The sequence below is a fragment of the Pelecanus crispus genome, chromosome 2 (genome assembly GCF_030463565.1).
Source record: "Pelecanus crispus isolate bPelCri1 chromosome 2, bPelCri1.pri, whole genome shotgun sequence".
Classification (NCBI taxonomy): Eukaryota; Metazoa; Chordata; class Aves; order Pelecaniformes; family Pelecanidae; genus Pelecanus; species Pelecanus crispus.
The window spans coordinates 160,866,312-160,892,026 of NC_134644.1; the positions used below are offsets into that span (position 1 = coordinate 160,866,312).

The 25,715-nt window shown below is 40.8% G+C and overlaps 1 protein-coding gene across 3 annotated transcripts in view; it reads left to right on the forward strand.

Annotated features, from left to right (window-relative positions):
• Positions 1–23,774, forward strand: part of COL14A1 (collagen type XIV alpha 1 chain) — a 124,407-nt gene extending 100,633 nt beyond the window's left edge. For 2 of the 3 annotated variants that reach the window (XM_075728217.1, XM_075728218.1), the window contains exons 40-47: positions 6,191–6,244; positions 7,186–7,257; positions 9,218–9,253; positions 9,682–9,748; positions 10,255–10,443; positions 20,982–21,059; positions 21,936–22,091; positions 23,449–23,774. In XM_075728217.1, the coding sequence (XP_075584332.1) occupies positions 6,191–6,244; positions 7,186–7,257; positions 9,218–9,253; positions 9,682–9,748; positions 10,255–10,443; positions 20,982–21,059; positions 21,936–22,091; positions 23,449–23,774 (978 nt within the window). The remainder of the gene's footprint in view (positions 1–6,190; positions 6,245–7,185; positions 7,258–9,217; positions 9,254–9,681; positions 9,749–10,254; positions 10,444–20,981; positions 21,060–21,935; positions 22,092–23,448) is intronic. The other variant, XM_075728219.1, reaches the window with a different exon arrangement.
• The last annotated feature ends 1,941 nt before the right edge of the window (positions 23,775–25,715 follow it).

Below are 25,715 nucleotides of genomic sequence, written 5' to 3' on the forward strand. Positions count from 1 at the left end.
GCTAAATCACACTTATCTTAATGGGAGGTAAGCACCGATGTTTATTGGGAGATCTCTGAGAGCTTTGCTGAACTGGGGATAATGTGGTATTAGACTCAAGAAGTCCTGGAATGGAGATTTTTTTTCCTTCCAGTTGCTGGTAGTTGGAATCACTTCACTTTTACAGTTCTTTTTCCTTCCTTTTTGTTTTGATTTCTAGCATTCATAATTTCTGTTTTTATTTTTGAAATCTGTTGAGAAAAGGGGTTTTTTTTCCTCTTGTTTTAATTCAACAATTAGACTATAAAGGTTCTTTTTGTATTTCTGAACTTCTGCTTTTTAGTCCCTGGTTTATTTGTTTTTTCTTGGTTTTTAGTACCTCATTAAGAAATAGAGCATCTCCCCTGTCAGTTGTGTGAATTCATACAAAGATCATTTTCATAATGAAATACTCTCCCTATGAAAAAGAGTGGGATATAAGAAAAATACCATGTGAAGGTTGAATTAGAGTAAAAAGTGCATTCTCTGATAATAAAGCAAACTTTCTGAATAGGCATGATAATATTTCATACCTGTCTGGTAACTGGTTTAAATCTACATCTCAGACTTGACATGAGGAACAGTCCCCTCCCCTCTCATCAGCTTCCAGTTATAAAAGAGAGTAATAAAAGATTTTATAAAATAGAAAATGGTTTCTTTTTATTTTGTGGCTGGGGCTGTGGTTGTTTGGTGTCCTCTCTTGCTGTCCCATATTTGTAGCTGGCAAGAGAGAGAGGTTTTACTAAAGAGAACAGATTGTGTTTCTCCACCAACTCTCCCAAGCATATCATGTTGAAAGATATAGCTTGAATCGCACATGTGAGAGAATCCAAACCAACATCATGCTTCTGGTGAGTATGTAGACAGTAATTAGACTCTCTTGTGCTTTTGGTTCATCTCTTTCAGCCAAGACTGTAAAGTTTGGAAGCAGACTGAGACTGACCCTTGTTCAGATGTGTAGGTAGAGGGGGTAAAAGTCTTCCCTTTCTCATAACTTCATGGCTATTACCCAAGGTCAGGTCACAATTGCAATCCCTGTCCTTTCTTGCAAAGTGCAGGCCACCCGAGAGGACAGATCTGCACAGCTGCAACAAAAGAAGCCTAATATATCATCCTGATTGGCAAGTATGCTCTGCTTGATGACACAACATAGGGAGGGATCTCCATTGTTCTGACTCTCACGTTTGTGTCTCCTGTGCCTGTGATGTTGTTACTACTTGCTGTCACCTGGTGGTTTCCTCAGGGTTGTCTTCCCCTGGCCAAGCTTCTCCTTGGCAAAGAGGCAAGGTTCTTCCTTAGCAGGTTAAGAAGTTCCGGAGGAAGCTCTGTTGGATGTGCTTTCTTATATGTCTGCTAGGGGTGGGATCACAGAGTTAAACCATCAAGTGATTGATTCCTCTTGCAGCTAGTTTGGAGTCCAGAAGCATTGACCAGTGCTGCCTTATCCTGTTTGAAGACACTGGTCTGCAATAAGATACCTCTAACTGATAGAGAGGATGATTCAGTCTCTTAAACATTTCATCAGCTCCTAATGGCTCCTGTTCAGCTCACTCTGAGAGCAGGAGGGCAAAGAGACCAGCTGTGAGACACAAAGCCTTTCACTACAGGCTAGTAAATTAGATATTTCCAGAACATGTTTTTGAGCATTGGCTAGTGACCTATGCAGTCTAATGCTTGTCGTTCCTCTTCGTGTTGGGCTGGGCCAACTCCTTCAGGACATTGTTCAGGGGATAGCATAGATCAGAAGGCATTTCCATTAGGGAGTTTAGATGCACACTGTTTTAGTGGGATTTATAGAATCATAAAATTAAGGTTGGAAGGGACCTTCAGAGGTCATCTAGTCCAACAGTCTGCTCAAAACAGGTCTGATCAGATCAGGTCGCTCAGGTCCATGTTGAGTTGAATCTTGGACACTTCCAAGTATGAAGATTCCACAATCTCTCTGGGAAACCCATGACAGTATTAATTTAACCACCTTCATTGTAACATTTTTTTCCCTAACGTCTAATCACAGTTTCCCGTGTTTCCGCTTGTGTGTCTTGCCTCTTGTCTTATCGCTGTGCACCTCTGAGAAGAGTCTGGTTACATCTCTTTTGCCTCTGGTCAGGTAGTTTAGACAGCAATCAGGTTGCCAAGCAGAGCAAACCCACTTCTTTCAACATTTCTTCGTATGTCCTGTGCTCCAGCCCCTGAACATCTTCATGGCCCTCCACTAGGCCTGCTCCAGTATGTCAATCTGTCTTGTACTGGGGAGACCAAAAACTGGACACAGCACTCCAGAGGGAGTCCTAAAAGTGCTCTTCTCCTACTAAATTCAAAACACAGCACAATGCCTGCTACTAGGAAGAAAATTAACTCTGTCCCAGCCAAAACCAGGACAGAGGTGAAGAAGCACTTCCCTGAACCTGCAGCTGAACCTGTTGGCTGTGCTCCTACAGCCAGAATGTGGCTGGCTGCCTTTGCTGCAGGGGCATGCTGATGACTTGTGTTCGACCTGTTGTGCCCTAGGAGCCCCCAGGTCTTTCCCACAAAGCCACGGAAATCCAGTTATGTATGTTGATATGAGCTGTGTTACATCTTTTTCTCTAAGGATTTGTTTAATTTACAAGCAAAGGCATAGTCAAAGGGACACAGATACACAAGGAAAGGAATATTGTCTTCCAGAAGTTAATCTTAATAGCACACTGCAAATACTGGAGGAGAAATATGACTAACAAAAGATACGCAAGAAATATATATTTTAAATTATGAAGAATTAATAGTAAAATAATTTCAGACTATGAGGTTGTAGATGGCACTGGTAGTTTCACAAGGAAGAGAGGAAATGCTAAGTCAGCATTACTGTGTTAAGACCGAACTAGCCTATTTTGATTAAATAAAGGCTGTGTGTTCTGAGCAACATTTCAAAAAAACCACCCATACTTCTGCTCTTTAAATTAAGAGCTTTAATTTAAAATAAAATTTAAAATAAAATTAATTTTGTTGGTGCAAAATCTTTCACAAGCTACAGCTTAGACTGGTAGACTGAGATAGTGTTTAGTAATATTTCTCTGATGGTCACAGTGGTTTATCTTGAAAGGAGGAACATTTGTTTTTGAATTTTTCATCAGGAGAGGGAAAAAAAAAAAAAAGAGGAGGCAGTCATGGGTCCCAGGCTGCAGTGTTTCTTTTAAAAGCTGTACCTGAAAGTCTTTCAAGCCTGGACTTAGAAATTCAGTTAAGGTTTTGCCAGTATCTAGTCCTACTTGAAAAATCACCTCTCCACAAGTACCCCAAACAAATACCAGGCCACCAAAACCTAAACAGTTTTAGCAGCAGTACTGACTTCAGCAGACTTGAGACTTTACAGTGTTTTAGGTGGTGCCTACATTCTGTGATGCCATTCATATTCTGGCAAATAAAATCCCTTATAAAAAAATTCTGTCATAGGTACACTGTTTCTCCATAACTGTTTTTCATGCCATTAGCAAAATATGTCCTGATATAATTAACCTTCCAAAATAATATACATCTTGATTCTAAACCGCCCTACTTCTGAGGTCACACATCAAAATCTGTCCCATCCCGCTCTTGGACATGCAGCTCCATGGAGGATGTTCAGTGGCTCTGTATGGACTCATTCCTATCCTGGATGTGACTGCATCAGAGAGAAAGTGCTGTTGTGCTGTGTAATTCCCCCAGTCATTCTGGAGACAGTTAAGCAAAGAGGAGACTTCAATAAGTGGGAAAGTAAATAACATCTTTAAGGCTTCAGTGCTCAGAATACAACTTTGTGAATTCTCACAGTGCTCTATTTTCTTCTACATTACACAGACCAAAAATAATGGGAGAAAGAGACAGAAGATATACATTCCTAGTCTTCCATGACAGTTTCCTGGTACCTACTAATCTCCTCTGCTCACAAGTTCAGCAGGAGTATCAGATCCATTCTGGCCATCGGATGGTCTGAGTAACATCATCTTCAAACCTTGCTAGCAGCAGAACCAAATATCTTTGGTCTTTTACCTGCATGATACAATAGGTAGTGCCATACTCTTTCTTGAATGAAACCTCTCTTTGACTTCATTTATAAATAGCAATTTTCACATCTAAAAAATACAGTAGGAGGCGATTTTTTCGTGGCCAAGTGATACAGACACAGTGCCAAGAGAAACGAATCCTAAGAGAATAGACAGGAGATGATTCTTGAGCAGCCGAGAGTAAGAATACTGCTCCAAAGGAACAAACTGTGAAATATATTCAAAGAAAATGTAATTTGGATCATACTGTTAGTTCTGCTCTTTGACTTGGATGGGAGAAGGGAGGGACATACAGCATTATTTTTCTTTAGAAGTTTGTGTGAATCCACACTAGATCCTAGAAGTTGGTGGAAAGCTCTGCATTTCCCTCCTGCTAGTTAAACCCTTTAAGAGGGTCCAACCAGTTTTCATCCTGCTTTAGGACTGATCAAGAATAAATGCAGATTTTAAATCTTTGCTTTAAAAACTGAAACATACTTGCAAATATGAAGGTATCGGTCTTCCTGAAGGTTTTACTGTTACAAAAACAAGTCTAGTTTGCATTATCTTTTAGCAACTTCCATGTTGTTATAGAACTGTGAATAGCTATCATTGAATTTTTCAAAACATTGTTCACAGCTAAATGCTTCTTCCAGAGAATATCAGAAACCCTATTTTATAATCTTTAATGCATTTCAAAGTTCCTTACACCATTCTCTGTTTCCTCTAGAAACACCGATTTTGAAAACTGAACACACTTCCCTTTGCAAATTTATTTAATTCAGCTAGGTTTGCAATCTTTTCTCTGTATATGTCTTAAAACTACTGTGATAGAGACACTACTAGTATCTTTATTTCAATGCCACTTAGCTGTTAAATTTGCTTTAGTTCTTACTGTGACAGGGGAGTTCTTTTGGTCCTTGGAGCTTCAGGAACCATCTGGCTACACTGTGAAATAGGAAAGTATTTCCTTATCAAACCTATGGATGCATAGCTGACATAATATGAGTTGACTATGTGGTTTATTTTATCATCGAAACACCCTTCTGGTGGAATTTTAAAAAATCCGTTCCAGGTACATGGCAGATAATATTCCCCAGCCAGTTTTTTTAATGCCATATGATAGCAGGTTTGAATCATAGTTTCCAAATTATGTAAAGCATAAAACTAGTAGCTCATGCTATAGTCATTACTAAAACTGTGTCAGAAATGAAGTTTCAGGAAAAAAAGTACAAAACAAAAAAGATGTGATTTTTTTTTTTTTTTTAAGCTCTATGAGATACCGAGGCCTAGAATATTCTTTACTCTGTGTGTCAGCATAAACTCTCTTAAACCCTCTCTTTCCTTCTACTCTCACCTCCATATTCTGGTCTTGAGTCAGAGATAAGATCATATTTCTGGTTTTTAGGCTGTAGTAATTAAAGAATTGACTTATCACCAGGCTGTTCAGAAACCTGTGCTTTATAGCATGTGGCTACAAAATGTGCATTTGTTAATTTGCAAGAATACTTTATTAATAGTGTATTTTCCTCTACATCTGGTCAGTCTTTTTTCTATGATTTGCTTGCTTTCCAGTTTCCAAGTTATCTTTTGTTTTTGGCTCTCATTTCTGGAAGCTCTGAAGCACGTTCATAATGTAAACCACATGAGCATTCCTGCTGCTTCCTGAATCAGGACCTCAGTGATAGCTAGTAATATGTACGGTATTGCTGGGCAGAGAGATAGACTCTCAATTGCCATCTTTCAGCACTTAATCAGTGGGACTGTGAATAGTTGCAGCCAGTGAGAACAGATGTAGAAGTGTGACCCATCTTGTGGTGAAGAAGTCTGACAGTAAAAGCTGTCATTTACCTCACTACAGCAGCGTTATAAGTGAAATTCACTCAGAGGTGAAAACTGCAGGTACAAAGAGTTTTGCATTGCTGCTTCTTACTTCAAAAGTATTGTGAGACTAGTTGGATGTTTTTTAATATTGGTGGCTCTATAGCTCTTTTTCAGAAATAAACCCTCCCCAGGGCAAATAAGGGAATTTTCTTTTAAGAAACCACTACCACCGGTTATTCATTTAAGAAAAAACGAAGAAGGAAAAAAAAAGTGTCTTCTAGATGAATTGGAACAGATTCATGAAGTACATATAAAAAGCTGATAAAATAACTTATATTTCTCTTTTATAGGGCCTTCCTGGCAAAGATGGACCCACAGGCCCACAAGGACCTCCTGGCCCAATGGTGAGTATTACCCATAGAATTTGTTACTGTAAGTCAGCAGGATTTTGGGGGATTGTAGGTCGCTGTTATCTAGGCTTCAGTGGATAGACCAAGGCCAAGGGTTCTCCTTGGAAGTTAAAATTCTCATGACGCATGGGGTTGGCAGAGAGATGCTTGTCCAGTGTCATTTCTTTCCACTCTTACGTAGCTCAAGAAAAAATATCTCCCATGGGAAGGTGGGACAGTTCCATCAATAGATTGATAGCTTGTTCCTAGTCAAGTAAAGGCACTATATAAAGGGAATTAGTGCTCTTAACATGTGAACCAAGACTTTCTTTTTGTAAGAAAATCCAATTAGGTTCGTTAGTTGAAGTGAACTGCCAAGTTTTGCTTGGTCTGGAGGCTGGAGGTAAGTGCAGGTATTCAAATGCTCTCATAGAGTAATCAAAGAAGACAGCAGAGGCCACATTCAGCCTTCAAAGCAAGATGTATGTTGCCTCCAGATTCAGTCTCATCCTTCTCAGCTACGGCAGCTAGGCAAAGTTAATACCTTCTTGATAGATTTAAGACGTTAGGTGAAACTGCTGATGTTACTGACTATTCTCCAAGCAATCCTGTTCTTTTTACAATGAATGTTCTAAGTCAACCCCCCTGAACACAGTAGTAATGTAACAGGATTTAGTCTTGCGGTTCAGCAATATGTGCCTGTTTCAGAAAGCAAGCAACACAAGTCCATTTTTCTTGAGTGCTTTTCTCAGAGCTGTGCTTTCAGTGCTCTTTTTCCTGCAACAAGTACTTCCTGGTCCTCGCTTGAAGGATCTCCAGTCTTTGACTTGCAGAACTGTCTGTGTACTGTCTGCTTTGTGAACTTCCTGTCCATTACACAGCTATTTCTCCCATCAGGATTCATGGATGTTGATTGTCATCACCACTAAGTATTTTCTTTCTCTTTTTCCATGTAGGGCATACCTGGTGCTCCGGGTGTTCCAGGCGTTACTGGAAGCCAGGGGCCACAAGGTGATGTTGGAGCTCCTGTGAGTAAAATTAATTAATATTGCTGTATTTGCTGTTGTGGATTAATTGGTTTCTGATCCTGGCTTCACTGGTTTACTCAATATTTATAGCTTATGATGGGTTTGCAGTTAGTGGCTAAGCAAAACATCATATTGGTCTTTCTTCATTCTTCATAATTAAATTTATTTGTTGATCTTACATACAATGCTGGGAATATAGAGATTAGAGAGTCAAAATACAAAATTAAAACACAGAAGTTAAAAACGTAACAATATGTGAATTTGTAGTCTGTGTGTAATTACTTACTCCTTTTTTTCCTTTGCACTTCAAGAAACTCTCAGGAAAGCAGAGTATGCCATTTATTAACTTGAATATTTCCAAAATATTGTTCTGATTTTCAAACTGTGAAAATACTGCATGAATAAAAAACTGGCTTTCATGGTTACTCTGAGTTTACATCAGGGCAACTCTGACTAATGATCAGGGCTTTTTCTAGAATGTTATTATAAATTTGACCATCAGTTTCATTGAGTGGCAAATTACACCTTCTATACCAAAATTAAGTAATCTGAACTTCTAAAACTAAGTTTCTCTCTTAGATATTATTTTCTTTATTATAAAAAAAACAGTTTAACTATAAGAAAGTAATACAACTATAAAATGAGTGCGTAAATTACGTACAAGAGAAGGTTTACAGTGGACCTCTTTTTCTCTATAACAGTTCAGACAATATTGTATATTCACATTTTAACATTTGACCACTTGGTTAATTATAAAGCCTGCTCAATTTTTTCCCAGTGAATGTTCTATTTAGTTTTTAAAGGCATCAGAATGTGACAATGTGTACTTCTGACTCGATTTATAGAATATAATTTTTTTTTTCCAAATCCAGTTTGCTTTGGAGATTTAGTCTAATGCAAGCATTTTTATTTGGTTAAGTGGAAATGAAATGACTGATAATACATAAGCAAAGATAATAACTTAATGCCCAGTTCCACATAGTTTCTAAGTGTAATCATGAAATCTGATAAGGAGATTTGATGAGCTACGGAACTTATTACTATCAATGTATAACACGCTGACTATTCAATTCCTGACTATTCAATTCCTGTCCAAACACATGTTCCAGATATTGAACTAGATTTCCTAGAGTGTAGATACTCCTTTGAGTTATGTAAGACCTCTGGTGTGAATGTTTAGACTCTAGTAGTTCTGAAAAAACAGCTAGGTGGGTAAAAAATTACTGAGTTTCAATAACTGTCTTTCCCAAAACGTAGAGTAATAGAAAAGAGGCCTAGAAATAATCTTGCAGTCTTTGCAGGAGTTTCTTCTTTCCTAGGATAGAATAAGCTGTGCTTTAACCATGCATTAGTCAGCTGGTTACCTCTTCATTCAGACTTTTCCTCACTTCAGGAGTTCCTGAGACATGTCTGGCTTACCCCAAAAACCTCCATTGGTGAAGTTGTAACTGCCCTAGACAACTTATAGATTCCAATCCATAACGATCCTTACCATCATTACAGTATTACATGATCTTTAATGTCATACTTAATTTTTGTGCAGTTTAATCCCACTGCTGACTGTTTAGCAGATGCAGAGTCTCGGTGCAGCAAATGCTACAAATTTCAGACTGATGTTTTGGCTCCCATCAGCCTTCTCTTCCTTATACTCAGTGACGATTAGACCCATTTCAGCCACGTGAAATGGATCATCTGCTGGCCTGCCCTTGCTGACATTTTAAACAAGAGAACAAACCCCCAAGAAAATCATTGTCGCCATGTAATTGCCAAAGGTGAACATTTTGCTGAGTACTGAAGTGGAAAACGTATATTCGTTATTGTCACATAGCCTCCTGAAACCATGTTGCTTGTTTGGTTTTTATCCTTTTTCTGTGATGCTGCAAGGGAGACAGCATTTAGGTGTTAAAAATTTTGAACAAGAACAAAATGAGAATTAATTTTTTATTGAATCTTTTCATAGGGTCCTCCTGGAGCTAAGGGTGAAAGGGGTGAGCGGGTAAGTCTATGCTCACGTTAGCCACCATGTTTTTTCCTGTCTGGCCTTCTGTCTCATAAAAAGCTTTCTCCGACAATTTATGTTTCTCTGTGTTTACAGGCGCAATAGTTTTCTCTGTGCAATCAGGCAAACTTTCCTTCTTTTCCAGACATTGTCTTATATACAGCTACAGTAATGTTTTGAAGGTGAGAAGTATGTGGCATTAAGTATGTCCCCAAATCTCTCACTAGGGTTATCTCCTCTGACCTCTGTTTGCTGGCTAAAACCAGTAATGGGAACTAGGGTAATCCCAAAACTTTTTTGGCTTTTTTTCTCATCTGTGAGGATATAATCTCTCAGGGATAATAAATGTCTTTCATTGCTCTAAGTGTTTTCAAGACAGAAATGATGCAAAAAATTGTTATGACACTTCTGCTGTTGTTATCCAGGGTGATCTCCAGTCCCAAGCAATGGTGCGTGCTGTTGCTCGGCAAGTGTGTGAACAACTCATCCAGGGTAAGTACATCGACAGTTCATATGCTTCCATCTCTAGAATGGATCTTTTCCTGCCACAATTACTTACAAATATGATGTTTTTCAGAGCATCCAAGGGGATCTGTTCATTTTAAGCTAGAAAGTCAGGATTTATGTTCTGACTAGATTTATGTTCAAATGGATTTATGTCCAATTAGAGCTGATTAGCATCAGGCATCTAAAAAAAAGCCTGAATTGTCTCCAATCTATTATAGTACACAGAAGCTTCTGCTGTAACAATTTTAAATGTTTATAGATGTAAACTAAAAAAGAAAAAAGTCAAAGCAAGGAGATAAAATTCTACACAATAGTTCTTCTCTTTTTCTGTGTACTCCCTAAACCACTGTTTCTCCACCAACAAACGCACAACTTCATATTATCAAAGCATGACAGACCACAGCCTTCAGGACCTGCCAGTGCTCTGTTCAAACTTAGCTGAACCAGATTCTCCACTGCAATTTGAAAATGAGGACATTTTTTCCTGACAGGTCATATGGCAAGATATAACTCAATTCTGAACCAGATTCCAAGCCAGTCTGTCTCAACACGAACCATCGCAGGACCTCCTGGTGAGCCAGGTCGGCCTGGGGCTCCAGGGCCACAGGGTGAACAAGGATCACCAGGCATGCAAGGGTTTCCAGGAAGCCCTGGTCAACCTGGAAGACCAGGAGAAAGAGGTAGGCTTCGTACTTTGCATACAAAAAAATATACCTCCTTTTCCTGATACATGCTGATGGCTTTTGTCTCCTATCTAAATGTGAGAACAACAGTTTTCTCGCTAGTTGACTGGTGAGCTCAACACAGACCATAATGAAAGCTCTGGAGACTCTCAGTCATGAAGGTAATGCAGGCTTTGCCAGGTGTGATTTGGCAGGATCAGACAGAGGTTAAATGCCTAAACTGCTAAAATTGGTGGCATCTAATTGGGCACATCACATCACATCATGCTTTCATCTTAGTAGGACTGAAGTAAGCTGGAGCTGTAAATGTATAAGCAAAGGAGCTTTTGGAAAAGGCAGCTGCAAAACTGATATACTCGGGGAAAGACAGATTTTCTGCTAAAATTGAAATGTGTCAGTCTCAAGATTTCTAAGCTGTGGTAGTCTGAAAGGAGCAAGGTTGATAAGAAGAGGAAAAAAAATCCTAGTTTATGAGGTGTTGAGAGGGCCAAGGAGAGGAAATGGTGAGGTCAGAGAGAGGTAATACAATTAACTGTTCATTTACAGTAATTCTCTTCTGTATTCTTATGTGTATGCTAGATCCCTTTCTCCTTTCCTCCTCCAGCATGTCGAGTAAAGAAACAAGCTCCATGCTTTGATTTACTCTCTCTCTCTGTGCAACCCTTGCAATCTCTGGTGTACCGGAGTAACAGTAACAGAATTAGTACTGAGTAGATCTATGATTGTGAAAGTGCTTTGAGGACCATCACATGAGGAAGTGACCAAAAACCTAAGAGACAAATGTGATATTCAAGAGCAATGAATTGGTGTTGCTGTTACAAAATCTAAAATGGGATTTTAAAAATTAATTGCTATGAAGGCTGTTCAGTTCAGGAGCTTAATAATTCCAGTTCACAGTAGCCATGATGACCAGAGATAAAGCATTATTCTGAAAAGAAAGTCTTTGAGTGAACCTGTGAGTCTGTGGGTCCTCTCTTCCCCTCAAGGCTGAAATTCTAATTACTTTCTTGAAAAAACAGGCAAAGTTTAGGGTACTAGCCTCTCAGTCATTCTGTTGCCTGCTCCAGCTGAGCAAAGACCAGACACTGGCCAGAAAAAAGGAGGAATGAAGGGGTGGGAGGCCAGTAGGAAAGAAAATTGGAAGATACAGCAAGTGAGGAACTGACTTTAAAAGTGGTGACCCAGAGAGACTGAATGCAGATTTCAGGGTAGTTACTTAAAATACTAGTGTATTTTAAATGGCTTCTCAGACAGGAACTGTATAAGTACACAGAATATTTTGCTGGGGCTTCAGGAGTGGAGGAACCAAAATGCCAGGCTACAAAAATGGAAACCTGTCCAGCATTTAGCATGTATGTTCCATTATATCTGCTGTGCTGAGGCCCAGACCCGCATGTTGTACTATAAAATCACAGAGTTATTAGATATAGTCATTTAAACGAATCATGATGCAGGTTAACCCACTGCTGATAATATTAATATCTGGAAACAGCATTGGTAATAGAGTGAGTACAGAAAGGGCAAAAGCACATTAAAAAACAATATTACTCTTTTTCCTGTCTCTACAGATAACTGATGTTAGAAGGGACTGATTTTGGCAGGTAGTGCTTGTGGGGAATTTCATCCTTGGTAGAGAGCAAGCACTTATCAAGCATACTTCAAGAACTATAATCAGTCAGCCAGGGCTCTCTGCAGAATTTCATAAAATGTGATGCCAAATGTTCAGAGTGTTTTACAGTATTTATAGCTTAAAATGAGATTGTTTTAAGAAAGAAGAATCTATGTGTAAACCTAAAGACAAAATAATTGGCTTTATTTGAGTGAAAATGGGTTTTAGGACTTTCATGTAACTGGAGCCTTGCACAGAACCTGGAAGGAAGAGAAAGGAGCTCATTCAGAACTTAGGAAAAAATGTGGAATAATTTACTAGTCCTTGAGCATTTAATTTCTTCAGAAGCAACTGAAATTTTAGATGGATAGTGTGCCTGATGTAGTAGCAGATTATTTATTTTGCAGTTATTTAACAGAAAGATACCTTTTGAGTTGTACAGACCCTTGGGATGTTTCAGAATCCATTTCTAAGGAATTGCTCTAAGCTAATCACAAAAGGCAGTAGTGAAAATTACAAACTATTTTTACCAGCTTCATGCTTGTGGAGATTGATTGGAAGTTTCTTGTGCGTTCCCAATTCTCACTTGATTCCTAACTACACATCATACAGCGAAGTAACAGGCTAAAATTCCTCTGCTTCTGGATGGAAGGGTTTTTAGTTTCCAGTGAATACAGAGAGGAGGGTAAATGGACTCAGAGCCCATCCCTTGCTGTGTTCTGAAGCATTGTTTGTATTTAACTTGTTCAGCAAGTCACAATGTATATAGTCCTGTCTTGAAGATCTCCAGCCAGCCACTTGGAAGTCTTTATGAACAATGTATTTCTTTTTGCTGATGTAATCAGCATTTTGGTTGTATATGAAGTCAATTTAATGTTCAAACCCAGTGCCAGATTAGCAACGCTGAAAAGCTAGCCTCCACCTTTAAGTACAGAAAATACACTGCAACAGTGACAGCAATGTCCATAGAGCATACTAAAAAGCAATAGCCATTAGAAGGAAAAAAAGATCCTTTTTTTTAATTTAGTACGGTGTTGCTTTTTTCCTGTCAGAGTTCAAACTATTGGGATTGCTGCAAGAACCTGTTACTGGCTCTGAGCTGAGTGGGAAGAGAAAAGGTGGGAGGAGGCTAGACATTTCCTCCTCATCATCTCTCTTTTGCCCACCAGCCATTCAATGCCAGCCTGTGAGAAGGGGGAGCTTCTGAAAGCAGCATGTGGAACTGGTTAGAAACCATGCACCAAAGAGAGCTTTACTGGAAAATGTCAGCAGTGAGGGATCTTGACATCAGTGAACTTCCCTGCTAACTTGCCTGGCCAGTAACTTCTTTTCCCTTGTTTACCTTGTCACTCTGCCAAGCATTAATCAGATGTTTTGGAAGGAGGCTTGGACTGAGAGAGTGTCTTGGAGTTTTGTTAGAAACCTCCACTTGAACTTCTGGGTCCAGGGTATCCCATTCCTGGATATATTTTCCCACTAGTAACACACTGAGCTCGTTCTTCCACGAAAGACCACCTCAGTGAGAAAGGATAAGTCATTCTTTTGACAAATTCAGTTCTCAGTGTCTGTTGCCAGCTGAGATCTATTTTTTCCAGTGTAGATGTAAGGGAATGGATTAGAATCACACTAAGACATTCGTTATTTAGTTTCCCCAGTTGATTATTGTTTTAGCCGTACACTGTGGGGTCTTATCTGTTGTATTTTTCTAATGATGTGAAAAGAAACATCTCTGGAAATCTCAATATTTGTTAGCAATATTAACATTTTATTGGTGCTCCAACAGGCCATTTGAATTGGAGCGGTGATTAAAAGATTAAGGAGGCCACATTGTGTTATCAGTCCACTATAGTACATAATCCCAGACAAATTAGTAGAATTTTGCTCTTACGTATTTGCATAAATACAGCAGTTTGGAAAAAAACAAACCCAAGCACTGAATTTTCACAGCACTCATCTCTCTCTTTATTTTAACTAGTGCACAGCACTGGTTTCTATTTTTATTTCAGCTAGTTTGAACATCTTTTGTTTTGATTTTCTGTTTATGAACTGGGACTTAAGTAACTAGTGTCTGGCTTCTGAGTGCTCAGGAAGTAGTTGGACTTCTGCAAAATAATATAAAAAAGCAAAGATTAGTGTGGGTTTTTCTTTTTTTCCCAGTTATTTTTATAATACATGGGTAGTTTTCTCAACTTTGAGGAAAATGTGAAAGCTGTAGGAAAAATTATGCTGAGGCACTGCTAGCTTTCAGATGCTTGAAAATGCAGTTGTTCTACTGTTGGGTAGACTTCTGCTCTTATGATGTGTCCTGAAGTGATGCACAAAACTTATGGCTACTCACTCTATCCCACTATGATTAAACTATAATAAAAACCTAAGCTGTCACTGGGAAAGTCACTATTCTCAAGTACAGTTTCATCCACATTTGCTTTCTGGCTTCATATGAAAGAGTTAGTTAAACATGTGTTATCAAAAGCCACATGTTTACAGATCTGATAGCAAAATTCCAATGGAATTAAATGGAACTTTTGCCAGTTGAGTCAATTAAATATTTTTATTTCCAATTTTAGCTTCCTCTGGATATAAAAAATCACCCTGTGTTGTTATACATTATGGTTACCACTGAACATCTTTGAAAGAGGATGTTTTTGGTAGCAGTCTTATTCTTCTTATTTGTAATATGCAGTTCTCCTCAAAGGACAGTATTGTCCTAAAGACAAAGATAGATAAGCAATACCTAAGATTTCCTTTTGTGCAGAAACGACGGGCATTTAATTTTCTTTGCTAGCGAATATGTTCATGATCTTGGTTTTTTGTTTTTAATAACTCATGCTATCAGGGGTATCTTTAGCAGAGCATTGGAAATAATTGGTTTCAGTTGCTTGTGATCTCCATGAACCCAAGCCATTGCTTATTTTGGATGGGGACAAGACATAAAAAAGTGGTTAGCGTGAAGGGGGAGAGACAGTTTGATGGTATTGCTGAAGTATGGCCAGAGCACTAATATGAAAATAGTTACCAGAATTAGAAGCCACTCTAACTCAAATGACAAATTTTGATACAGACTTTTATCCCTGAGAGTGATTAATTATTGCAGTAACTTACATGGAGAGTGATGTCTTGTCTGGTTGACTTTCTGTAAGCTATGCTCTAATGAAATGCAAACATTACCTTGATAGAAAGCAAAATGGGTGAATTTTGAATGTTCTGTCATTTATAGGAGGGAACCGTTAACTATGACCAAAAGGTCTGTGAATCTGTTAACTTACTCTCATTAAAGAGCTTTGGTGGAAAGTCCATTAGGGAAGCCCATGGATTGCTTGATTTTAACTACTCATGTGAGTTTTGCCTTAGGAATAAGGTATTCTTGCTTCAGTGTTTATATTCTCTTTCACTTGGGTAAACTGCTGAAAATTAGACTAAAAGAAATCTGAAGCAGACTTGTATCTTGGCCTTCAGTATGTTTGCTTTAGGAACTTGATATCCATGTGATTTCAGAGAAGGTTTGCCCTGCACAAGAACTTCGTAACTTGTTCCAGAATGAACATTTTATTCTTAGCCTGAGTAGATTTGTTCCATATTTATCACTTCTTACTGCAGTTTATTCTGTGAACATCACGTATGGGTGTGTGTTCTTGTGTGTGTAAAGAATAATAATTCAGTGCTTGCAAGGCTGTGATTTGAAAACATTGTGGAAATTGTCTTTGAAGTCACCATGTAATATTATTGTACAGTAGGATAAGCAATGGTCCTTGTACTGAACATCTGTGTAGATTCCGGATGGCTATCATGGGCCAGTCTTCTTATGATCAAAGCAATCCATACATACAGACTTCGCCTTTTGCAAAGGGCAAGCATTTCCTTACAGGGCATGTATGGCAAGAGACAACTTAGATGAGTTTACCTTACTAAAAGGCCTGCAGCAGAAGTAGCGAATTGCAACAGAGGAGTCTCCCCATATGTTTGAAGGAAGCCAGGGCTAAGCAAATTTTAGGTATCTGGAAACTGCATTTGGAATGCAGGACAAGAGGTTTGCCTGAGAAATTTGTCTTTAAAATGGGTGGAATTCAGTTGTTGATCACAGATGACGTGTTTTTTTGGCAGGTTCCCCCAGGAACATAAATGTAGGTTAGAACATGTATCTGCCACCTAGGACTGCTTCCTACATACACTATGCAACGCAATCATTCATCAGAGGTTCTGGATAGCACTTCTGACGGAATTTGCAATCTCTGCTAACCAAATGTTTGATTGCAAACAGGAGGTTCATAATGGACTTGGAAGACAGTCTCTGAGAGCAGGAATCCCATGTATTACATTGCTAAGAATACCAGAAGAAAAGGTGTTACCAAATTTTCAAGATGCCTGAGTAATTTAAACACTTAAGACCCATTGACCTTCAGTGGGATGTAGGAGCTAGGGCTACCAAAGGCTATAGATATAAAATTCTTGAAACTTACCTTTTGGACACTTTATAACCTGAAAGTCTAAACCAGTCTGTATAAGATCAATAGGTAGCCCGTACAACCATGAGGTAAGGCAGGTGTACTGCCATATGTTAGTACACAGCAGTCCGACGCAAATTTGCTGTTGTTCTGAGATCACCAAAGTGGTTGTATTACAACGCTGCTGAGCCCTTTCTTAGCAACAAGGTTGTATTAGCTTAAGGCTACACCTTCATCAACCTGGGCACATTGCTTTTAGTAATCTTCTAGTTTGGCCAGAGGTTGCTCATTACCTACCTGCAAAAGGCTGGTAGGAGCTAATTTAGTTATAAGAGAAAGCTGTGGTGTACAAGCAAGATAGAAAATAGGAAGATTAGACATGAAGGAGGCTTGACAGAAGAGGTGGCAGTGCTAGTTCCTCTCCAGCTTTTCTCCAGTGGCTAAATGTTTAGAGCACAATTTCAGGAAATTTGAAGCTGCATTCCTTTCCTACCTGCTACCACCACTGGGAGAAGGTCTTGGGGTCCAGTTTGATGAATATGTTCCTCTGTAGGCCTCCCTCTTCCTGGTAAGTTTTTGAGCAGTTAAGCATTCTTAATCTTTTTGGCCTAATGCATCCTGAGGTGGTAGTCAGAACCACTGAGTAGGGGAGAACATACCATCATGTATCCAAGCTACATCATCAAGATTGTGCACACTTGAACATCCAAGACTTCTGGATTTCAGCTATCTTGCCATCATCTAAAAATCTGCAGAGCCTGCATGTGGGATGGGTCTCAGCATAGGCGAAATGGGTCTCCGCATGGCAGAGCCACTTTGTGCTGCTCTCTGCACTGTGGAATGAGCTCTGCATTTCTCCAGGGGGCTCAACACTGGGAAATGGAAGGGAGCTAGAGAAGGGGAGAGGAGACCCCTGAAACCCTGTTGACCACAGCCCCCTGAAACCATACTGGCCTGTTGCCCAGACGAGGGCTCGTAAAAACTAGTGGGATCATTAATTTAAATTTTTCAGTGTGCATGTGTTCACCTATTTCTCTAGATAGGTAGATAGAGAGGTAGAATGTGTGCCCTGATGAGTCAGCTCTGGGAGCTGTTCCTAGAGGGGTACATTTCTGGCATGCCTCCTTTCAGCATTTCTTTTTTACTTAATAGTGACCACCTTAGCACTCTGGCTTCTGTAACCTACGCTAAATGCCTAGCTCTCTTCAGGTACTCTAGAGCGAGTGTAGGTGCTTAATTGAGTTGTGTGCATCGGACTAGGCTTCATTCTGCTGCCAAGCCTAAATGCCCTTTGAAAAGCTAGCTTTGTGGCAGCTCTGTAGGTTTTGAGACTTGTTATGGATCATTTTGAGAATTTCACCTAAGATTTTTAAACAGTGAAGGAAGTACTCACTGTGTCTTCACTGCCATAGTAAGCACAGGTGGAAGTATTAAACCAGCAAAGGAGAACCCAGCCCATGGTCACAAGGATCGCAGGTCCTTGAATATCACTGTGAAGCATCCCTGGAAGTCAGTGTGAAGTGCCAGTCATGGGATAACAGGCTATGCGATCAGAAATCTGGCTACTGAGCATGATATAAGCAAGAATTTGCCAATAAGCTTAGCAAGTGATTCAGGAAATAAAGAATTATGGTAATCAAATCAATGTGTTTATATGGGTCTAGCTGGGATGGAGATAACTTTAGGGGCATGAGTTAGAGTTTCCAGGTCAGAGCACATTTTAGGGTACACCCTGGCACTTGTGATCCTACACTGGTCAAAGGAACATTTGGTAATACTTCTTAATGTGCTGACATAAGACGGGGAGTAATGTTAGACTCAGAAGATACTGGTGCAGCACTGCAGTCATCAAATGACTAAACGTCCAGGACGACCAAACATAAAGATTTCACTTTTAGAAATAGTTTTATAAATATTTTGTTATCCATAAATTCAGGGATGAGGCATACAAGACCTTGCTCTGTCTTGCGGTTGTGGTTTCACCCCAGCTGGCAACTAAGCACCACACAGCTGCTCACTCACTCCCGCCGCGGTGGGATGGGGGAGAGAATTGGAAGAGTAAAAGTGAGAAAACTCATGGGTTGAGATAAAGACAGTTTAATAGGTAAAGCAAAAGCCATGCACACAAGCAAAACAGAACAAGGAATTCATTCACTACTTCCCATCGGCAGGCAGGTGTTCAGCCATCTCCAGGAAAGCAGGGCTCCCTCATGCGTAATGGTTACTTGGGAAGACAAATGCCATCACTCCGAACGTCCCCCTCTTCCTTCTTCTTCCCCCAGCTTTATACGCCGAGCATGACATCATGTGGTGTGGAATATTCCTTTGGTCAGTTGGGGTCAGCTGTCCCAGCTGAGTCCCCTCCCAACTCCTTGTGCACCCCCAGCCTACTCGCTGGTGGGGTGGGGTGAGAAGCAGAAAAGGCCTTGACTCTGTGTAAACACTGCTCAGCAATAACGAAAACATCCCTGTGTTACCAACACTGTTTCCAGCACAAATCCAAACCATAGTCCCATACTAGCTACTATGAAGAAAATTAACTCTATCCCAGCCAAAAAATTAACTCTATCCCAGCCAAAACCAGCACACTTACCCAATATCCTCTAGAAGCAAGAGGGAGATACCTGCTATTTGCAAAATAATGGTGTAAACAACACTTGCTCTCTTCTGCCACTTCCTGCTGATTTAGTTTGGCTATGGTATTTCTTCTCTTGGTGGCCAAGTCTCTTGTGTAAAACACAGTGTTACTAGAGACACTTGGAAAGCTTTGGAGAGCCCCTAATGGAAAATGCGGTGAGAAGAGGTTATGGTTGTATAATTTCTCTATGATAAAATAACTGGTCACCATAAGACATGTTTTTTTTAACTCAACAACAAAATTGTGCAATCAAAGGAAATAAAAGGTACAAAATGGAAATGGGAAATACTTAAACTATGCTGGAACAGTGGCAAAAAGCCCTGTAGAGGTAAGACAAAGAGCTCGCTTTGGTTAAAAACTATGTGCTCAATATGGAGTTACTGATTGCAGTGGTGTGGCCGGTGTTTTCCAGGTGATTGGGCTACATTATATATTGCCCTGGAAACCACCTGTTCTGTAGAAGACCTAGAACTCCTCAGCAAATATGGAATCCCCTGTAATTCAGTAGAAACTTATTTTGTAAACTTGACGTGAGCGATTCTTTGTCAGTGATGCATTTTAATTACTTCTTTTTTTCACAGTTAAGAATTTCTTCTTACTTCTTTGCTTCCATCAGAAATTATCTTAGGAAGGGAAAAAAAAAAAATCTTCTGTGGCTCCTTGCAAAAATGAGGTGTCTTCCAGATGGTTTTCCCTAGGAGGTAGTAGTTACCTGAGCAGAAGGGGAGGAAGGAGGCCCGGCAGTTGAAACTGTAGATACTGCCTCATCAAGGGCAGCAGCTGTTTTCCTTCTACTTTGTTTTTATGAAGGTGCTCTTTACTGGCTTTGATTCTGAAAGTGTGGAAGCTGTGAAGCAGTGAGAGCAATTACCATTGCTGGGAGGTCTGGAAAATGGGGGGAAAGTCCCACAAACCAGCCTGGATTTGGTGTCTCTGAACCATCCAAATCAAACACAGACTTTATGAGAGTTTCCAAGTCGCCAGTGGAAACTCAGGGTCTGGAATTTGTAGTTTTGACACCTACTTTAGTTCAACCCCGCTCATTGTGATCACTGTGTATAGAAAGTGTTTTTATAAGATGCCATAGTAGTAGTGCAGAAAGAGATGGAAAGCTGGAAGAAGGTAGTGCCTTCTCTGGATTACTAGATCTTTGATCTCCATGGATCAGACCCAACGATAGAAATTTAGGGCCATGAGCAAGTGCAGGAACACAGCTCAATCAATGGCTGTGCAGTGTGTTGGAACATCAGAGTTTAGTGACTGGGAAACTCTTAGATTGGGCTTCGTTTGGGGCTACAGATTTTGACTGTGCTGAAACTCCTTTCTTGCTTTTTAGCAACTCTGCAATAATCCACGATAACTCTCTCCATTTATGTGTAGAACCGTCTTATGCTGAACCACTGTTTGGTGGGTGAATGTTTGAAGGAAAATTGGCTGTAGCATTAAAAATTTGACTTTTCTGGGCCACGCAGTAATTTATAGACAGCTTTGTGAGGCTCTGAAGATTCTTCTGACTTACAATAGTTGTACCTTGGTATAGTCCAGAGGCACCTTTCCAGCAGGAAGTGCAGCCTGGAAACTGGCCGATGCCTCTGCATACCACCTCGATGAAACCACCACGGCAGCAGGAATGTTTAAGACCCCAGGAATGTCATGTTTCCCTTGAGAAGCTGTCAGGGAAGGAAGGGAAAAAGAACCAAATAATTCTGTATTTTTACCTCCTTCCTTCTCTGCCATCTGTTTTTAGATGAAAAATAACATATGGAACTATAATCCTGATTAAATAATAAACACTGTGCGCAGTTTTGTTGAAAATGTGACTCTGATCAAAGTACTATTTCCTTAGGTTTACCAGGCGAGAAAGGAGAAAAAGGCAATCCAGGTGTTGGAACACAAGGACCCCGAGGCCCACCAGGATCTACAGGTGAAGTTGTTACATTTGGGACATGGGATTAGACCACTCTGATCCATGTGCAAAGCAGCTAAGACCTGCAGGGCTCTGTCCTGCACTTCTAAGGCTTAAGCAGCAGCAGAGTCAGAAGTTCAGGAACCTTAACTGTCATAATTTTCTTACTACGTAATATGACGTTGTGATGTGTCACATGATGGTGTCATCAGACACACAAGTATTTTCCTTTTCTCTGTGATAAACTTGCTTCTCCAAGACCACCTTTTTTAATGTTTTAATTATTTTTTTGAGAGATGGAATCTGGAAGGGAAAAAATTAATCTGGATTAATTGCATTTGTTTTCCCATTCACTCAAGGTCCTACATAACTATAACTTGAAGGAGAAATGTATATTAATTAAGCACATTAATCACAAGGATTTATATTTAGCTCCTGAAAAAGGAGAGAGGGTGATATCCAGGTCCTGCTGAAACAGGCGTACAATTGTGTTGACTTCGTGAGGCGGCTTGGGAGCTGCGCAGGCATCCAGGGCTGTCCCATGCCATGAAACTGCCTTTCTGAATGTCTGATGCTTGGTGAAACATTTGCTGTAGTATACATTTCCGGCTAAAAGCTGTCTCTGGCAAGGAAGACGAAGCAGTGGCCAGAGAGGAGGCTCGTCAGGAGCTGCTGCTTTGTCTTCCTTGGCAGAGGAAGGCTGCAGCCTTTCCCTCAGCTTGCCCAGGGGAGTCAGAGCCAGGATGCCCAGCCCCTCTGCTCGGACTATCTCCTGGAAGTGTTTGCAGCACGCTCAGTGCCATGGTTTCCAAGCACCAGGCCTGCCAAGGTGGTCTCAACTCACTGCCTTATGAAAGACGTTGCTCAGATGTTTCATCTCCCCCTTCTACGCAGGACCCCCAGGAGAAAGTCGAACTGGTAGTCCGGGACCGCCAGGTTCTCCAGGCCCACGAGGTCCCGCCGGGCACATGGGGCCTCCGGGCTCACCGGGTCCTTCTGGCCCGCCGGGGTACTGCGATCCATCCTCCTGCGCTGGTTACGGCATGGGAGGTGAGTAGTCAGCAGTCGGGGCGGCTGCCGTTTGCAGAGGCGGGGATGGCATTTTCTAACAGCCAAAGTAAGATGGAGGCTACTGGTGAACCTGCTAAAATGTGGTAGCTCCCCGAAAACGTGCGTGTCCAGCGCTGCTGTATTTTGTGGCACTGCAGCACGAAGAGAGGGTGACCCCAGCGTAGTGACCAAAGGAAGTCCACCATCTGATCCCGGCCTGTAAAATGGACCGCGTGTAGCGGGTTTTTGTCCTGTATGTGTTTGTGTAGTTGTACGAGCCTGCTCCACCTCAGCTGAACAGTCTGTGTGTTCAATCCCCACCTCCTCATGTTCGTGACAGCAGAGTTTTTCAAACGTGTTGCTCAACTTCCTCTTCCGTGTGCCTCCGAATGGCATGAGAGCATGACCCTTACTAAACCCCTAGTAGTGTAACCCGACAGAGGGATGCACGTGTCCGTCATTAACCAGCGAAGCAATCTGGAGAAAATGATTCTTTCTACATCTTCTCTGTGTCTTACTTTCCCGTCTCGTTATAGCACGGAGAGGCCATGGGAGGAAGTCAACACCATTACCAAAAATTATGTCGCCCAACCTAAAATCAAAATTTCTTAGTACAGCACTAGTTACTGCAAATGTTACACATAAGGCTTATTTGTTTGATGTTGACGGTTTAATCTGCCCGTGAGCTGATTTGTACGTTTTACTTACCTGAATGTTTTTGTTGTCGTCTCTTCCTGTCCTTTTCTCCTCACTTCCCCTCCCCGTTGTTCATTTCCTGTTTTAAGGCCCAATCCCTTACAATGGCTACCAATCCAGAAGGTGAAAGGCTCATTCTGGTTCAGGTCCCATTTGGCTGAAGGTCAGAGATGGATGCTGAACTGCTCTGTGCTTTCCATCAACGATATTGACTACCACTAATGAACTTACTAGCTGCTGTACATGCACTTAGCTTCCTTGCACTGCTAAAAAGTATTGCCTGACCCATTTTGCCTGTTGATCGTGTACTCTAGTCCATAGCTGGAATAAGCTAAAGCAGGCAGATTGTGCAGTGTATAATGAGCGCAGTGTTACAACTGGACAGTTGACAAATTCTGGTGGTGGTTTCCAACTAACTTGGCTGTCTGTTGGTGGGTTTCCAATTGCTCCAGCTTATTAATTTTGTTAAATGTTTTCACTGTTCCTTTATGTGAATAAAAGATGTGTATTTAAAGATTATATATATATATATATACACTCACACACACGATATAGAAATATATCTATATATAAAATGTCAATTTCCTAATGAGTGCTTTAATTTTCTACTCCCCTTCTCCTGTGTTAACCATATGAATACTCTCGGTGGTGGTGGGTTAAGGTGGATACGGTGAGCCAACTGATCAAGACATCCCAGTAGTGCAGTTGCCACATAACTCCTACCAAATCTATGACCCTGAGGACCTTTATGATGGTGAGCAAGAGCCGTACGTAGTTCACGGGTCCTACCCCTTACCATCCCCATACTCCCAGTCCTCCTATCCATCGCCTCATGTTGCTCAACCAGAGTTTACTCCTGTTCGAGAAGAGACGGAAGCCGTTGAACTGAGATCCCCGGGAATTAGTCGCTTCACAAGGAAGATAGCCAAAAGGAGTGTCAAGACTCCGGTACGCAAAAGGGCGAGTGGAAAAAAACCCTCTCAATGAACTGTTTAAAAAAGGGAAACATTTTATGTGCGTCTGTGTTTGGCCTTTTGTCCAGGTGCCTAACCTGTCACGGAAGATGTTTACAGGCTCTTATATTAAAGGAGAAAAAAAATGTACATGACCCGTTGACACAACAAATAATGGTAATTATCTTGCATGCCAGAAACTTAGTATGCTAGTGGGTTGGTGCTAGATGATGATGAAAGGTCACTTTTAGATCTTTCTCTGGAGTACTGCTCCATACACTATTCAAACTGTATCTAAAAATCCGCATCAGGCTAGTTGGTGAACGGAGAACCAGTCAGAAAATTTAATTTTTATTTTTTTTTTAATCCATGTTTTTCCAGTTGATTATGTTCTGTTAGTTTTGGATGAATTGCTTTACTAGCAGAGTAACCCTACTAAATTCACCGGAAAACAACGCATCATCAGGTTTCCTTGAACCCAGCTATAACTTTTGCAAAGAAATCTTATGTTAATGGAATATTTGTTTTTAACCCACATTATATAAATACACAAGAACGTTCTGTGGGAGCACACTGATAATTTATTGTGAACCTCTCTCATTTCTGTTTTGTATGCAAATAAAAGTGGCGAGCTTTTATACGTTAATTCTGTATTTGATTGCTTTTTAACTTGGAACAATGGTATTGATCTTTGGGGAACAGAATGTAAAAAGAACAACGTACATTGTCCTTTTGCAACCCTTTTGAGCAACAGTTTTATGTTAAAGGATATAGGCACTTAGTATAAACAATATTTAGCCCCATTTTTAAAGTTTTATATGAACAAATCTAGAGAGTAACTAGGAGATGAGGTGGTCATACCCTCTATGGCCGTGAGTTTTTGCATATCGACATGCCAAAGCCAAAAGCCTGGCAGGCGTAGTCGCAGAGGCAACCTGGATCAGCTAATGACGAGAGGAAGGAAAAACCCCAGCCCTACCACTGGAGGAGCGCAAAGCAATTCATTATGTTAAAACAAACCAGCTAAATTATAAAGTGACTCAAAAGTAACAGCTTTGAACAGCACCATGGAGACTAAGCATCAAAGCAGGATTTGAAGTAGCAGCTCAGAAATGTTCATTTAAGCGGAAGGCACAGATTTGGAACACTTTTAACCCAGCCCTATAAGGACAGGGAGAGAGGGCTGGTCTGGGGGCCAGGACTCTGCTCCTGCTTGCCCTGACTGGCTTTGAGCTGTTTGTGCTTGGTAAGGAAAGACCTGTCAGCTTTTGCTTCTGGCCACTGCCAGGCGCTCTCTTAGCCCACCAGGAGCAGGACAAGCCGGTACCTTTGCTGTGTGATCGCAAGTTATCTGGCCTAGAATTCAGCCTCACGAATAGCACAAACCACTGATACACGCGCCTAACACCCACAGCGGTGCCTGTCCCAGGGTGAGCGCCAGCTAGGTGGCTGTAAAACTTTCTATGCGGTGTTTCTGTTTTCCCATTATTTCTCTCGCTCCTAACTCCCACCACTTCCTTGGAGAAAAGTGGATGGAAATGTGAGTCAAATGCCGTTTCCTTACCTGGACTTGCATTTAAAGTAGGAGACGGTAGAAAAGGATCACATAATTTACGGACTTTAAGCAGCTTAACCCCAGTTTACAGACTACTGAAGCACCTAGTGAGCGTGGCTGTGTGTGCACACGTGTACGCCTCGTAGCCTGGCACACATAGCTGCCAGAGAGATATTATGAAAATTAAATACAGGTTATGGGTGTATTGTGTGATTAATTTACCTGCTTGCACTTGGCTGTGAACACCCATGTTAAGTCTCCCTCTGCCCCCCTCCAGGCTGGCGCTCTCCCACCCACCTGTTGTACGGACACCTTCTAGAGTCTTCCCCGTGATGTGCCAAATTGTAGGTCCTGTGGCAGTGACTCTGAGAAGGTCAGTGATGGAAAATCAGCATTCAAGCAATTGTGCCTGTGTTGTCT